The 14,988-nt window shown below is 36.9% G+C and overlaps 1 protein-coding gene across 16 annotated transcripts in view; it reads left to right on the top strand.

The window, feature by feature from the left end:
- DOCK9 (dedicator of cytokinesis 9) overlaps positions 1–14,988 on the top strand; it is a 120,597-nt gene that overhangs the window by 98,632 nt on the left and 6,977 nt on the right. For 14 of the 16 annotated variants that reach the window (XM_069878801.1, XM_069878783.1, XM_069878756.1 and 11 more), the window contains 10 exons: positions 479–616; positions 927–1,109; positions 1,775–1,888; positions 2,028–2,243; positions 3,874–3,931; positions 5,113–5,219; positions 11,034–11,156; positions 11,507–11,620; positions 13,118–13,264; positions 13,605–13,815. In XM_069878801.1, coding sequence (XP_069734902.1) covers positions 479–616; positions 927–1,109; positions 1,775–1,888; positions 2,028–2,243; positions 3,874–3,931; positions 5,113–5,219; positions 11,034–11,156; positions 11,507–11,620; positions 13,118–13,264; positions 13,605–13,815 — 1,411 coding nt within the window. Of the gene's footprint in view, positions 1–478; positions 617–926; positions 1,110–1,774; positions 1,889–2,027; positions 2,244–3,873; positions 3,932–5,112; positions 5,220–11,033; positions 11,157–11,506; positions 11,621–11,868; positions 11,875–12,272; positions 12,309–13,117; positions 13,265–13,604; positions 13,816–14,988 lie in introns of all 16 variants that reach the window. The other 2 variants (XM_069878828.1, XM_069878820.1) reach the window with 2 other exon arrangements.

Raw genomic sequence — 14,988 nt, 5'->3', positions numbered from 1 at the left:
GCTCTTCATTCCTTGGTGTTGGAATGGAGCTAAAGAGCTGTAAGAACCCTTTCAGTTCTAGGACAGTGATGAAAGACAGTGAGTGGGTGGGGGTTTAGTTTAGTTTGGGGAAGCTTTTTTCAGAGCATTGTAGTGGGAGGTAGTGCTATGAGAAAATTCCACTGTCTGAGCTGCTAAAGCCAGCGTAACCAAAGCATGTTGATGCTTTGAGCGAGCCTCTGGAAGAACTGGCAACAGTTATTGATATAACTAAAAGCTGTTAAAAACAATCGTGTTCTATAAGTCCGTTCAGAAGCCAACAGTTTATAAATAATACTAAAGAAGTATTAAAAATATGTAATTAAAATTCAGATATGTTTGTAAAATTGAACATCTCGGTAGTATTACGCAGATTATTATGTTATTTCCTGCCTGTGTTTGATCTGTGTATAAATGTATTGCTATACAAAACTCCTAAATTCTCACTATCAATTTAAAGAATCAGCTACTGACTGATCATGGGCATAATCCACTGATGAAGAAAGTGTTTGATGTATACGTCTGCTTCCTTCAAAAGAATCAGTCTGAAACAGCATTGAAAAATGTCTTTGTTGCTCTAAAGACACTTATTTATAAGGTAAGGTGTTTTAAAATAATTAATCTTAAAGTACTTATCCAGTTCTTTAGTTAGCAATATACTATGTAAAAATTTAAGAACTAAAATCCTGAATTGAAATTGCTGAATAAGGGCTGGTCTTATCCCAGCAGTATGGAATATTTGTGCTTTGGATTGCTGTAAAAATAGTTTCATGTCATAAACTACAGTAACTGTATTTTTTCCATGGTTTGGAAATATTACTATGTTTGTATTTTTATTGACATGCTTGTTTTATCAGGAACTGAAGCTAATTTTAATGAATAACTTTTCTTTTCTATTTTTTCTTCAGTTTCCTTCTACATTTTACGAAGGTAGAGCTGATATGTGTTCTGCACTGTGCTATGAAATCCTAAAATACTGTAATTCCAAACTGAGCTCAATTCGTACCGAAGCTTCACAGTTACTGTACTCCTTAATGAGAACTAACTTTGATTACACAGGGAAGAAGTCTTTTGTTAGGACACATCTGCAAGTTAGTATACTTTCTTTCTTTTCTTTTATTTTTTTTTAAATGTTGTATGTGTAGGTGCACAGTTGCATTCCAGTGTGCAAAGTGCTGTCAGATAAAGACATAAAAATTATTTTGGGTACAAGCCAGGCTGGTGCTATTCCAAGAGTAAGAAGATGGCAATAAAAGTTTGTTCAGTACAAGGAAATGTTTAGAAGCAATTGGATGGCCCTGTGTTTTGTAGGAAGTAATTTTATTTTTCAGTAGCAGATGTTCTGCTTTGTAGATGTTAATAAGATTGTTAAATGCCATACCCTGTTGCATCTGAAGAAGAAAAGAAAGCAGAAACAAGCACATAAAAGTCTAGAGTAAAACAAATGTATAGAAAGATTTTGTGTTCTGAAAAAGCTGGGAACAATAGTCTACTACTTCTGTGATCTCTGGCTAAGTCATCTAGCAGTCTGTCTTCAGAACAGAGGGTGCATGTGCATTGCACGTAGAGAAGTCTGTTTCTTCTTGCCTGTGTTATTGTACACATAACTTAGAGCAAAAAAAAAAAAAGAAGAAATTTACCTAAGGGAATAATCTTTCAATTAAAAAGAGCAAAACTTCCTCTACAGTTGCTTCATTGGTACACGTCAAGGGTATTTAATGAAATATGCACTAACAAGATGTTTGTTTCTGTCAAGGTTATTATTTCAGTAAGCCAGTTAATTGCTGATGTTGTTGGAATTGGAGGAACTAGATTTCAGCAGTCTCTTTCCATCATCAATAATTGTGCCAACAGTGACAAAATGATAAAGGTCTGTTTTTATCCTTCTTTCCATATTGTAGAAGGATGCTTGAAAGCTCTTTCATAGCATCATTTTCAATTATGTTTCAACTTTTTATTATGTGAAAATAGAAAAAGGTAGTAGTTAATGTAACTTTTCCATGTTTTAGCACACTACATTTCCTTCTGACGTGAAGGATTTAACAAAACGGATTCGGACAGTACTGATGGCTACAGCTCAGATGAAGGAGCATGAGAATGATCCAGAAATGCTTGTAGACCTCCAATACAGTTTGGCAAAGTCTTACGCAAGTACACCTGAACTGAGGAAGACGTGGTTAGACAGCATGGCAAGGATCCATGTTAAAAATGGAGATCTTTCTGAGGTAAGAGAAAAAAAATATCTAAATTAATAATAAGCTTAAGCTTATCTTTCTAGAAATGGAATGCACTATATGTTGCTGGTAGTATGTAATATAATAAGCATTTTTCATAAATTTTTAATCATTAGTAGATTAGTTTCTGTGGCTGATAAGTTTGTCCTACCCAATTACATGCTTGATTCAAACCACAGAAGACAAAGACTTTCTACTTAAAAATATCTTTATCAGTTGCTAAAACACTTAAAGCCACTCCTTGAATTCCTCTCCAGTTGCCTGTACAGAATTAGCTTGATTCTGTTCCAGACTACTTATTAAAAAAACTTCTAATGTTCTTAAAATTGACAAATTCCTTTTTTTTGTCCGATAAAAGAAAGCTATCAGATTTCACTGTGCTGTTATAATATTTAATCCTAACAAAAAGAAAAGCTGGGAGTGAGGATTTTTTTTCCTTTATGTAAGTATTTTCTCAGCGTACAGAATGAATTCTGTCTCCTTCTGGAAGTTTGTTCTATCTGCAAGTCATACTGCATGACATCAGTGACTTTCACAAACACATTTGTTAAACTTAGCATCATCTAAGTCAGTAAATATCTCCAAGAAACAGTAGCCACTCTCCTACTTACTTATTTATTTGTACAGCAATTATTTTATTCTCTATGGCAACAACACAAGTCATAAACAATATACTGTTATTAGCTTGTGTTTTGAAGGAAATAACATCAGCTCTGTTAGGAGACAAGCTCTTTAAGTCCTTTTCAAGTCTGTTTTAAATTTTTTGATTAAAAACTTAGAATCTTTGACTGTACAACTAGATAAGCACTTCTGTAAATCGCCAAGCCCAACCCCATGCAAAGTATGAATTAGAGAGAATTTCTGATGCTTACCCTTTTCCTTCATATCCAGTGTCTGCAATTCTGCAGCCTTTGTATTTAATCTGTTTGGTTGAGACCTACAGTTGAGTAACACTTTGCCGTAAGCCTAAATGTTTTTTAGTAGAAGAAGAATCTTGAATCCTTCTTTTGTCCATTCTATGGACAAAAGTGATCGTTGTCAACTTCATAAAACTTCTTGGATATCTAAAGACTAGCATGTCGCTCTTCTTTGTCTTCTGTTTTCTGGATTACATCTACCAAATTACTTAAATTCCATTCAGATATCAGATCTCTTATCTTTTTTTTTTCTCCTGCTTTTGAATTTTTGAATGGTCTGTTAGCAGTCTTTTCTACATTTTTCTTGGTCTGGAGCAGATTAGCAGAAGAATCATCAGATGTTGAGTAGAATAATTAATAGCATTCTTGTTTCACGTAACACTTAAAATATCTCCCAAAAAGAGATTTGCCTGGTTTGATTATAGCATGGTGTCCCTGCCTTGTAATTCGTGATCTGTGGTCGCTCTCAGGTTGTGTACTGCTGTCCATGCTGCTCAATGCTCTGCTAAAGGAGCAGTGAGTGTTCTTGCACAGTTACTGTTATGTGTAGGTGAGGTGGAGAATTCTCACCAGTCATAGGACATCTGCTGCAAAGCAGCAAAAAGGAAAACCAAAGAAATTATCTCAGGGTAGGGCTCATCTGCCTTGTTTTCTGTAGTTCATTATAATTGCCATATATAAGATTGTTATTATTTCTGTTTTAGGCAGCAATGTGCTATGTCCATGTAGCAGCACTGGTTGCAGAATATCTCACACGAAAAGGTATGATTTAAGAATCTTACTTTCATGTTTATAGTTTTTTATTCTAGTTTAGGAAAAACAATAGCTCACATGAGGAAGCTGTAGGCATTTCATTGTTCACCAAAGAAAAAAATCTGACCTAAACTGATAGCACACTGATGTGTTTAAGAGTACACTTGCCTATCTAAGGAGCAGCATTTCAGATTAAGGTGCAGTAAAATTTTTAGGAAGATAAAAATTTCAATTTTGCACAAGATCTAATGATAGCTGAAGTCAGACCCTTTCTAAAGCAAACTTATCAGTGAATATTCTTGTACAGCAAACAGTCTTTCACTGCATGTGGGGAAGACTGGCATTGCCAGAGAAGTTAAAACTAAATTTGTACAAATGTTCTGTCCTAGCAGCTGTCTGTAAAAGTGAGTTTCTAATGACCCATGAGATAGGGTAGAAAACTGTTTTTCATCTGTAGGTTCAGAAGAGTTCTCAGTGAGAGGCCTGAAAAAATAAAAGATGATATAGCTTTTTATTAAGAAAAATAGACCTTTAGAAGAAAATTTCAGAGATCTCTTAAAATTGATTATGATGTTGAGCTTGTGCTTTGGTTTTGTAGGCAAAGTAGTATTTGCAGCTTTTTAGCTTTTCCTTCACATGGCTATTCAAAATGAAGCAAAGTCATAGGTCTGCAAGATGCCTTTTCCGTGTTCTGGCTCTTGCTGGATGCTTGTGTAGTGTATACGCTGTCCCCTCCACCATCCTTTGATCGTTTTGTTGTCAGTTCATTCATATTACTTAGACTGGGAAAACTAATATGCCAGGGCCTGTTTATACAGTACCAGCATGACTTCACACCAGTTTAATTAAATACTGTAAAAGCTACCTTTATTAACTCAGACTTAGGGTGGGGTGGATTAGACACAGGTTTAAGATACAATAGGAAGATTCAGACACTACCTATTTTAGTAGGCAAGAGTCCCAATATTAATGTTTGTGGTTTTTTAAAACCTATTTAAACCTACATGGTAATGTGAGATCTAGTATTTTAATCAAGCAGTGGGAGGTTGGAATTTTTTTTTTATTTTATCTAGTAATTTGGTGGTGAGTACATTTAAGTACGGCTTCTGCCTTATCCAGCATCACAAAATGGCCTAACGTTATCCTGGTGGGGAAAAATAAATTTGTCTATTCTTCTTTTTCAATGACAGGGATGTTTAGGCAAGGTTGTACTGCTTTCAGAGTAATCACACCTAATATAGATGAAGAGGCTTCAATGATGGAGGATGTTGGAATGCAGGATGTTCACTTCAATGAAGTAAGTAAACATAAGAGCGCTGGAATTGATGCACATTAAAGTGCTGTTTATTTTTCCGAGTTTTGTGTTTCAATCCAGAGGCTAGGTAATATGATGGATGTTATAATTGTTTTCTTAGCTGCTCTTCTTATCCTAAAACTAAAATAAAAGTTTTCTATGAGCTGTCCAGCCTTAGAGAGTTACCTATATATATTTGCCAAGTCTGGCACAAAAATAAATAAGATTGTGCCTATAACTCTTCTTTAACACATTAAAAACATGAACTACAGTCGCCTTCAAAGTAGTTCCCTTCTGAGCTGCCACACAGCTGCATACTATGCTGCCAATGTTCAAAACAATTCCACAGATCATCTGAAAGACTGTTGAGGATCTTGGTCAGTTTTGCTTTCACGTCTTCTACCAACAAAAAAACAAGTTCCTTTGAGCCCTGGCTTGACCTTTGAGATCTCTTCACTATAAGCCTCATTCAGTAATTCAGAAGTTTCCATCGTAGATTTCTTTGGTTTCACAAGAAACTTGATGTTAACTTGCTGTTTCCTCTTGCACGCTGACATTTTCTGAGTGAGAGGAAGAAAACATCTGTATTTGAACACGCATCCACTAGTACTGAGTGAAGTGATCGTGTTCAGCCCTGTCTCACTGCGATAGGTTAGGACATATTCTATAACCATCTCATTGTCTCTTCTCTCTCATTCTTGGTTCCTGAGCTACAGGGTTAGTCTTGGGTTTGTGTCAGACCTTGTATTTTAAATAAAAGCATCAACTCAACACTGCTATTGCAATGGAAGTAAGCAAAATGAAGTTTTAAGCTCAAGGATGAACAGTAGAGTAGTTTAGAGGTAACAAGATCTGATTTTCTTTTTTAAAACTGACTTTGATTTGTTTTGTTACTACACCGGCAATCATGACAATGTATTTACTGTGTTTTGCTGGTTTACAGCTCCTGTAAGCAAATATGCCATAAAGTGGTTTTACTAACAGCAGTAAAAACTTATGCCGGTGTTTGGGTTTTGTTTTTTTTCTGGCTTAAGCTTCACTCCCTGTGTCCTCACTGATCCATCTGTGCTGTTCTACAGTAAATGTTACTATTAAGAAGCCTGTATGAAAAGATTATGAATGATCTTGCTTATGAAGAGCTGTGTCTACACTACGTATTTGCCAGTATAGGTGGGCAAGGGAGGGACAGACCACTGCTTGCAGTAGCTGTGTTGGAAAAATCCCTGGTGTGTCAGCATAATGGTACAACAAAAATATTTTTCTGTTGTGTTTTAGTTTGTATATGGTAAAGTTTGTATGTGTAGGACAAAATTATTTGACTGTGCAGATTATGGCCGTACTAACAGATATAGGAGGAACAGGTGAAAGACTTGGTAGTTTAGGCCTAGGGTACCTGTGTGTTACTCTTAAGTTCTGGTACTGCTTTGCCTCTATAGTTTTAAGACAAAAAATTGTTGACTTGCCTTTTTCTGAGAAGGCAGGAGTTTGAATTACTTGATATGAGAAATGTATGCTTTTTCTTCCCTAAGAGATCCAATAGCAGATGGCTTTTCTGAATTTATGTGTTATATTATTTAAATCGCTGATTCTCCTGACCCAGTGTGGCGTTTAGCATGTTACTCAAAGAAAACTGTGAGCTGCTGTGAGCGAGCCAGGATTTGACTCTAGTGACTGGAGCTGATGGAAACTTTTGTTGAAAATCCATGTCAGTGTCTACCTGACAAAACCGTTTGTCAGAGATAAATTCTTTTGTATTTTTTAAATTGCAATGGCTTTTTTCATTAGTCACTCCCTGCAAGCAGAATGTACTCCTTTTTCTGGGTCATTGAACCCTACCCAGATTTATTTCCATCTCTCAGTGTTTCCATAGAGTGGAAGTAAGCCAAGAATGAAATTATAACCCTGTGGAGCTTGCGAAAAGATCACACCTTGCCAGATTTCACTTTTCCCTGCAAGCAACCCTTTTTAAACTTAATCGTGTAGTATTGTAACATAACTTTTTTCAATATTTAACTATTTTTCAGATAACTCCTTATAGTTCAGCCCAGGAAGAGGAATAATAGGGAAGAAATGCTTGGGTTTTAGTAGACTGAAAATCATAGATAAATTAAGGTGTCTAGTATTTTACAGAAGTCCTTCAAAACAGTAGTTTAGTTCCTTCATGAACAGGAATGTTTTAATGTACGGAATGTTTTCTCAGTGTGTTATTTAAAAAAAGAATAATATGACAGATCAATTGGGTGCAAAAATTAGAAAGCAGAAACATATCTTTTGAGTTGTACCTTACTACTACTGAGCAGAATGATGCTCTGATGGGAATTCTTCTTATACATGGTCACAGTCATGTGGAACTTCTCTCTTAAAACTTGGGATTTCCTAGTATGCTACTCGCTTCAGAGTTAAATCTCCAAAATTACAAGTATGAGAAGTCAGGGGGGATCCCTTCATGTTTCTACAATGGACAAAATGTCTTTTATATTCTCCAGCTTATATAAAGTCTTCCTAATTAAGTGAAATTTGTCAAGACTTTATGTAGTTTTTAATTTTAAAAATTAAGTTTCTTAAAATTCACAATTTAATGTTCATTGTGAAAGCACTCTCTCTCAGGGCAGGGTTACCCTGGCTTACTTAAACAAGCCAGTTGGAAAAAAAAAAAAAAGTAAGTTTTGTTTTGTTGCGGGTTTTTTCTGTTTTTTTAATTAAAGTAATGCATGGATTTAATTAAAGCAGTTGTTAAAACAGCCTATTCTGCAGCACAAGTCAAATTCTCCTTGTGGAACCAGAAATCTTGGTGTCAGAAATAGGAAGGTAAAAGCTTGCAACCTGGTATCCTTTCTGTGCTAGACTTTGCTGTAAGCAGTCCGTCTGCGAGAGGCCTGAGCTGTGGCTGACAGGGCTGTGGCAGGTGCCAAGTTCTGTGCAGATTAAGCTTGGAAACAATTTAATTCAGATTTATTGGATTTTTTTCCCAAAATAAACTCTGCTAGGATACAGCTCCAACACAGATATTTAGACAGCCTCTACCGTCTCTTGTTAGCTATGGCTTTCCATGAGAGGAGTTACTCTAACTTGCAGATTGGCAAACGAAAGAGCTTCACAGCTCAGATGGTGTTAGAGCTCTTGTGAGTGATCAACGTGCAGTGTAATTCAATATTAAAAAATATTTTCATGAAAAACAGAAATAGGTACTTACCCAAACATACCAGATACTTCAAGTGTGGTGGAGAAGACAGGTGTTCTTCAGGTTTACTCAGGCTGGTATTGTTTAACATCTTCATTAGCAATCTAGGTCATGGGATACAGTCAAGTTTGTGGGTGAATCTAAATGGAGGAGGAGTGACTGATACAGTAGAGGGCACACAGAAACCTCTCCAAGTTCCACAAAGACAAATGCAAAATCTTGCATGTATGAAAAAGTCACCCAGTCTTGCTGTGGGCTGGATACGGACTGGCTAGGCAGCATCTCTGCAGAAAGACCTGGGAATTCAAGAGGTTGAAAGGGAATCGGCAGCGCAACCTTGTGGCAGCGATGGCCAACTGCATAGAATCATAGTAAGGGTTGTGTTGGGAGGGACCTTCAAGATCATCCTGTTCCAATGCCCCTGCCATGGGCAGGGACACCTCCCACTAGATCAGGTTGCCCAAAACCTCATCCAGCCAGGCCTGAACACCTCCAGAGATGGAGCATCCATGACTTCTTTGGGCAACCTGTTCCAGTGTCTCACCACCCTCACAGTAAAAAAATTTCTTTCTAGTATCTAATCTAGATTTCCCGTCTTTCAGTTTAAAACCATTACCTATAATCCTATCTGTACAGCACCCCCTGATGAAGAGACTCTGCCCAGCTTTCCCATAAACCCCTTTTAAGTACTGGCAGTATAACTTCTAAATACATGCGGGGTTGTATTAGAAAGAGCATAGAGTCAAGAAGTGGAGGGCAATGGGGTTTCCCCCACCTACTTTGCATTTTTGGCACATCAACTTGTGCCTAGTGCTGCCCCCCCTAAATTCAAGCAGAATATCGACCAACAGGGTTTTGGCAAAGTCCAGATAATGACGTGGTTAGGGGAGAAGCCAGACTCTTAAAAGAGATGCACAATAAACGAGTAAGAGGCTGTTCTTACAGGTTGCGAGGAGAGCTCTAATTGGATATATGGAAAAAACCTCTTCCCATGAGGATGGATGAACACTGAGACAAGTCATCCTGAAATGTTGTGTTCTTTTCCTCCCTTCTATCAGCTCCCCCACATGAAGCTTTTGCTCTTTATATTTTTTCTAGTGTGCAAACATTTTGCTGCTTTGCTGCATTTGGATGCCCTCGGGTGTCTGCGTTAAGATTGTTGTTGTAAAGTGGTGCTGGACAGCCTTTCTGATCCAGCATTGACACTGATCTTTCTGTTCTCGCCATCTGATTGCTGAGGATGGAGACACCGGGGAGCCTATGCAGCCCTATAAAGACTGGGTGTGGGGAAGAAGGAGTTGGTTTAGGGGCTGCTGCAACACACAGAAAAGGTGGCATTTTTCAGTCTTTTTTTGCTCTCAGTATTAAAGTTGGCTTTTCTTAGTGATGTCTTTATGCTGCCTTAGTCTTCTGCCAGAGGGAAGAGGGGAAGGAAGAAGCATTGGATCCCTCCTGAGGATAAAATAAGTTATTTCCCGCTTCTGGCTTCACCACTGCAATGCAAGAAGTGGTACCAGAAAGTCTCCAGAAGCAGAAATATGATGTCTTCTGACACCTCTCACTCTGACTTGGATTCTTGTTGAGGTTCTTGGAGCTCCAAACATGTTTGAAGAAGACTGAGGTCTTTTAGGGTTATGTGGATGCAAGCAGAGTTCGTCACTGTGGTTATGTTGTACTCAAGCTGTGACCAAGTACATGACAGCTTTTTTACAGAAGCTATAAGGTGTTCCAGAATAGTTGTAAAATTGTTCATTATAACTGAGTTAATGGAGTTAGCCAGATAAATTTATTAAAACTAGAGCAAAGTAATAACTTTACCTTAGTTTTGTTCCACTTATTGAAGGAGAAGAAATCAGATGTGTGGAAAAAAAAAAAGAATTATGACACATTGAAGGGAGGGACTTTTATAATTGTAGCTGCTTTAATGCAAAGTATACGCTTCCATTCTAACATAAAGGTAAGCATAGTTCTTATCTAACCTTAAATAACTATCTTTTTGTTACACGGATATTAGGATCAAACCCAACAAAGTTCAGGTGGTTTCTTGTTTGTGACTCTGTTTTGACCCTTTAGGATTTTCAGTTTCTCTAACTGTTGTGATGTGTCTCTTCTTCTGGGCCAAGTATACCGAATTCCACTGTTATACCTTAATAATTGCTTCTGAGTACAGATTTTAGTATTGTCTTTTTGACTTATTGTTGATGTAATTTGTTTGATTAGTTTCCTTAAGAACTTTTACAGTCAAGTGTGTGTATAGCTGCCTTTTTAAAATAATATTCTCTGTGCAAAACCAAAAAAAACCCCAAGGAAAAACACTTTGAAAAAAACACGTTACAAGGTAAGATGAGTTTAGGCCCTGTACGGGTGTCATTTGGAGACTTAAATGATCAGGAGTATCTAAGAGAAAAAAAAGCTCATCTTCATAAATACAAGATACGTGTGCACTCTCAGATCGTTGTGGCTTGTTTTGTTTCCTTTTAGCAATTTCTGATTGCCACAATAATTTAAGTATACTATGTAGATAATTTTGTTTGGAGGTTTCCCCTTTTGTTGGGAAAAATTTCGGTGTAATTATTTGCTGTGCTTTTCATTAGTACTTAATTGTTTTACTCTCTCGAATGTGTGTCTAAATCTAGGATGTGCTGATGGAATTGTTGGAGCAGTGTGCTGATGGACTCTGGAAGGCAGAACGTTATGAACTCATTGCTGACATATATAAACTTATAATTCCCATTTATGAAAAACGGCGAGATTTTGAGGTACAAAATTCATCATAAGTAATTTTGAGCAAGAAAAAAATCATAAATTTTCTAGTCTAACAGTACGACACATTGCACATAATGGAACAAGACTATCAAAATAGTAACTGAAATATTGATATTGACATTTTTGTTTTAAATTTAAATAATTAAAGCAGGTTTTATTAAATATGAACCATCAAAGTTTTATCTTGCATATATCATCATTCTGATACAAGTGCTAAAGCTGTTACTGCTATTCAAAAGAACGATGTATTTGGCTATTAACTACAAAGACATAATTCATTGTTTTAAGGTAGCAAAGTTCTATGTTATTCTTTTACCTCATGATTATGCTCTTTTATTTTTAGAGGCTTGCTCATTTATATGACACCCTTCATCGAGCATACAGTAAAGTAACAGAAGTTATGCATACAGGCAAAAGGCTGCTGGGAACTTATTTCAGGGTAGCGTTCTTTGGGCAGGTGAGTATTATTTAACTTTCTCTGCTCTATGCAGTAAGCAAAACCTGAATTTATTTTACAAAGTGTCCTATTTCATCGCCTGTACTGATACCATGACATAAAAAGCACAAATGTGGTCTGTAAGAAATAATTAAACACTATCAGTATTATAGTTTTAAAAAATTATCCGTTCCAATACAATTCTTCCTTATTTTCTCAGTAAATTTTTTGCTTGTTTTTGTTTTTCTTCTTTTATTTACTACCTTAAGGCAGCGGTAAGTTTTCTGTAATGTCAGTTCTCAGCGATGTATTGACTAAATGTCTGTAGTGCTACAGTGTGGTTTGCAAGGCTGCTTCTTAGATTGGTATGCGTTAATAGCCATTGCAATTCAAAAAGTAACATTAAGTTCCATTTAGAGAACAAATCACTCCTTTTCTATGCATCAGCATTGCATGCTTCGAACAAAAGTTCTGGCTGTGTATTGGACAGCTTCACATCTCCTAATAGATGTCTAGAATGCATCTGTATCAGTACGCTATCACGCAGTATCAAGTAATACACCTCCTACATGCATAGCCCAGGTGCTAATTGTTCAGCTGAGCATGGAGAATTGTAAAATACTCTGAGCAGTATAACTTTACATGTGTTCTATTGTCTTTTACAACTTTATAGCAATACCAGTTTACAGACAGTGAAACAGATGTTGAGGTAATTACAGTAATTGCTTACAAAGCAAGCAATGCAGTAAAACCTACTGCATTTCTCCGTAGTTTGGTGTGGGTATTTTTGTCAATCTAGCCTGTGTTTACACATGATATGTTGTGCTTTTCTATTTTGTCTGTTTTCTTTATGACAAATATTTATTTTCTGATTTCAAACATGAACTCAGACATGGCTTGTTGTTTGAAACCAATGACCTGTTTCACTTTCCATGTGCTCTATATTGCGTTTAGTTATGGTTTTAAAACAAATGCTTTAAGCAATAAAAATAAAGTAAATGCTAATATAGTACAAGATCAAATTTTTGTATAAATGAAATGTCATTTTCTGGAATTAATTTTTTATTACTGCAGAGAGAAAAATCCCAGATTGTTTTTATGTGAATCATTGCCAAAATGCTTGCTTAGTGAACTAGAGAGTCCTGTTGGGCAATATAATTTCTGTTTTGGCAAGTGAAACAGAGCTGAAAGTTCACTTTTAAATAAAAGTGAAGAAAAGTTATCTCAAAGGCTTGGCACACTGTAAAATTACAGTAAACCTTTAAAATTCTAACTGTGTGTTTCCATTATCTTTCACTCATTCTGTAGTTGATAATTGCATTTTTAGTAGGGGGAGGAGGTGGGTTTAATTCTCTTAGGAAAACATTTTTTTTTATTATTTCTCTCCTTTTACGTTTGCTTGAATCCTGATGTTAAATGTCTATATTTGCCTTGAACCACACACAGCTTGTTCATCTTAATCATTGCACTATGTGATTTTTTTTTTCCCCAAGATTTTGATTACTTTGTTTTTTACAGGGTTTCTTTGAGGATGAAGATGGGAAGGAGTATATCTATAAGGAACCTAAACTCACGCCTCTCTCAGAAATTTCCCAAAGACTTCAAAAACTCTACTCTGACAAATTTGGATCTGAAAATGTCAAAATGATTCAGGATTCTGGCAGAGTATGATTTTTATTCTGTCTAAAACATTCTAGTATATTACTTTGACTAATCCACTTGAAATACTCCGGGATCACTGAGTTACTCAGCTGGCACACAAACATGTGTGTCTAACAGCCGTACTTGTTGAAAGGCAGGAAAAAAATATCATCTCCTATTAAGTTTACCCTTAAAAACAACCAAAAGCTTTACTTCCGTAGTGTCACATCTCATCGTATTAACCGTATCATAGAACAAATTTAATTAATTTTTAATTCATTAATTTCTGAAAGTCATGTCACTACAACTGAATCCACTTTATTCACAATATAGCTGTTTGATTCTTTTTTTTCTTTTTTTTAAGGTAAATCCTAAAGATTTAGATTCGAAATATGCATATATTCAAGTCACACATGTAGTTCCATACTTTGAAGAAAAAGAGTTGCAAGAAAGAAAAACAGATTTTGAAAGGACTCATAACATTCGTCGCTTTATGTTTGAGATGCCTTTTACCCAAGCTGGTAAGAGACAAGGAGGAGTAGAAGAACAGTGTAAGCGACGGACAATTTTGACAGGTACTAATTTAATGGAAATTTCCTTTAAAAGAAAACTGCTCATTATTTTGTTGTTTAAGATAATTCTTAATACTAGTTTTTCTATGTGACGTGTGTTTTGTCAGAGAAGTCCTTTAGAAGATGTCACACAATGACTGTTGGGAATGACAAGAATTACAAAGTATACCAAAATACTGTTAGATAAGGCAACCTTTTAAAATTAGTACATACTTGAAAGTAATACTTAAACGTGATACTAAAACACTTATAAATGAACATCTGAGAATACATGGATCCTGATGTGATTTCTTTAAACCCTAAGCACAGGCAAAAGAGGTAAATCTCGTATTTGACTGTATTCTAACTACCCTTCACTTTTTTTTTTAATCTGCAGTCTGCATCTGCCCTCCCCTGTGCTCACCTCTGCTATAAAACATTGAGGAATGATTTTATTGTGCTTGCTTGTTTGAGTATGGGATTTTTCAGTGTTCTTTCAGTTCCTGGAATCACAGAATGACAGAATCACTAGGTTGAAAAAGACCCACAGGATCATCGAGGCCAACCGTTCCTGTCAATCACTAAACCATGCCCCTCAGCAACTCATCCACCAGTCCTTTAAACACCTCCAGGGAAGGTGACTCAACCACCTCCCTGGGCAGCCTGTGCCAGTGTCCAATGACCCTTTCCTTGAAAGATGTTTTCCTGATGTCCACCCTGAACCTCCCCTAGTGCAGCTTGAGGCCATTCCCCTTTGTCCTGTCCCCTGTCACTTGGGAGAAGAGGCCAGCTCCCTCCTCTCCACAACCTCCTTTCAGGTAGTTGTAGAGAGCCATGAGGTCTCCCCTCAGCCTCCTCTTCTCCAGGCTAAACAACCCCAGCTCTCTCAGCCATTCCTCATAAGGCCTGTTCTCCAGCCCCCTCACCAGCTTCATCGCTCTTCTCTGGACTCACTCCAGAGCCTCAACATCCTTCTTGTGGTGAGGGGCCCAGAACTGAACACAGGATTCGAGGAGCGGTCTCACCAATGCCAAGTACAGAGGGAGAATAACCTCCCTGGACCTGCTGGTCACGCCATTTCTGATACAAGCCAAGATGCCATTGGCCTTCTCGGCCACCTGGGCACACTGCTGGCTCAGTGTGAAGTGCAGCATTGGTTCTTTTCTCTAAAACCAAATCCTGCCTAAAGGACAGGTT

Source organism: Phaenicophaeus curvirostris, chromosome 1, assembly GCF_032191515.1.
Source record: "Phaenicophaeus curvirostris isolate KB17595 chromosome 1, BPBGC_Pcur_1.0, whole genome shotgun sequence".
Classification (NCBI taxonomy): domain Eukaryota; kingdom Metazoa; phylum Chordata; class Aves; order Cuculiformes; family Cuculidae; genus Phaenicophaeus; species Phaenicophaeus curvirostris.
Note: the sequence above shows the minus strand (reverse complement) of the source record. Positions and strands in the feature narration are given on the sequence as shown.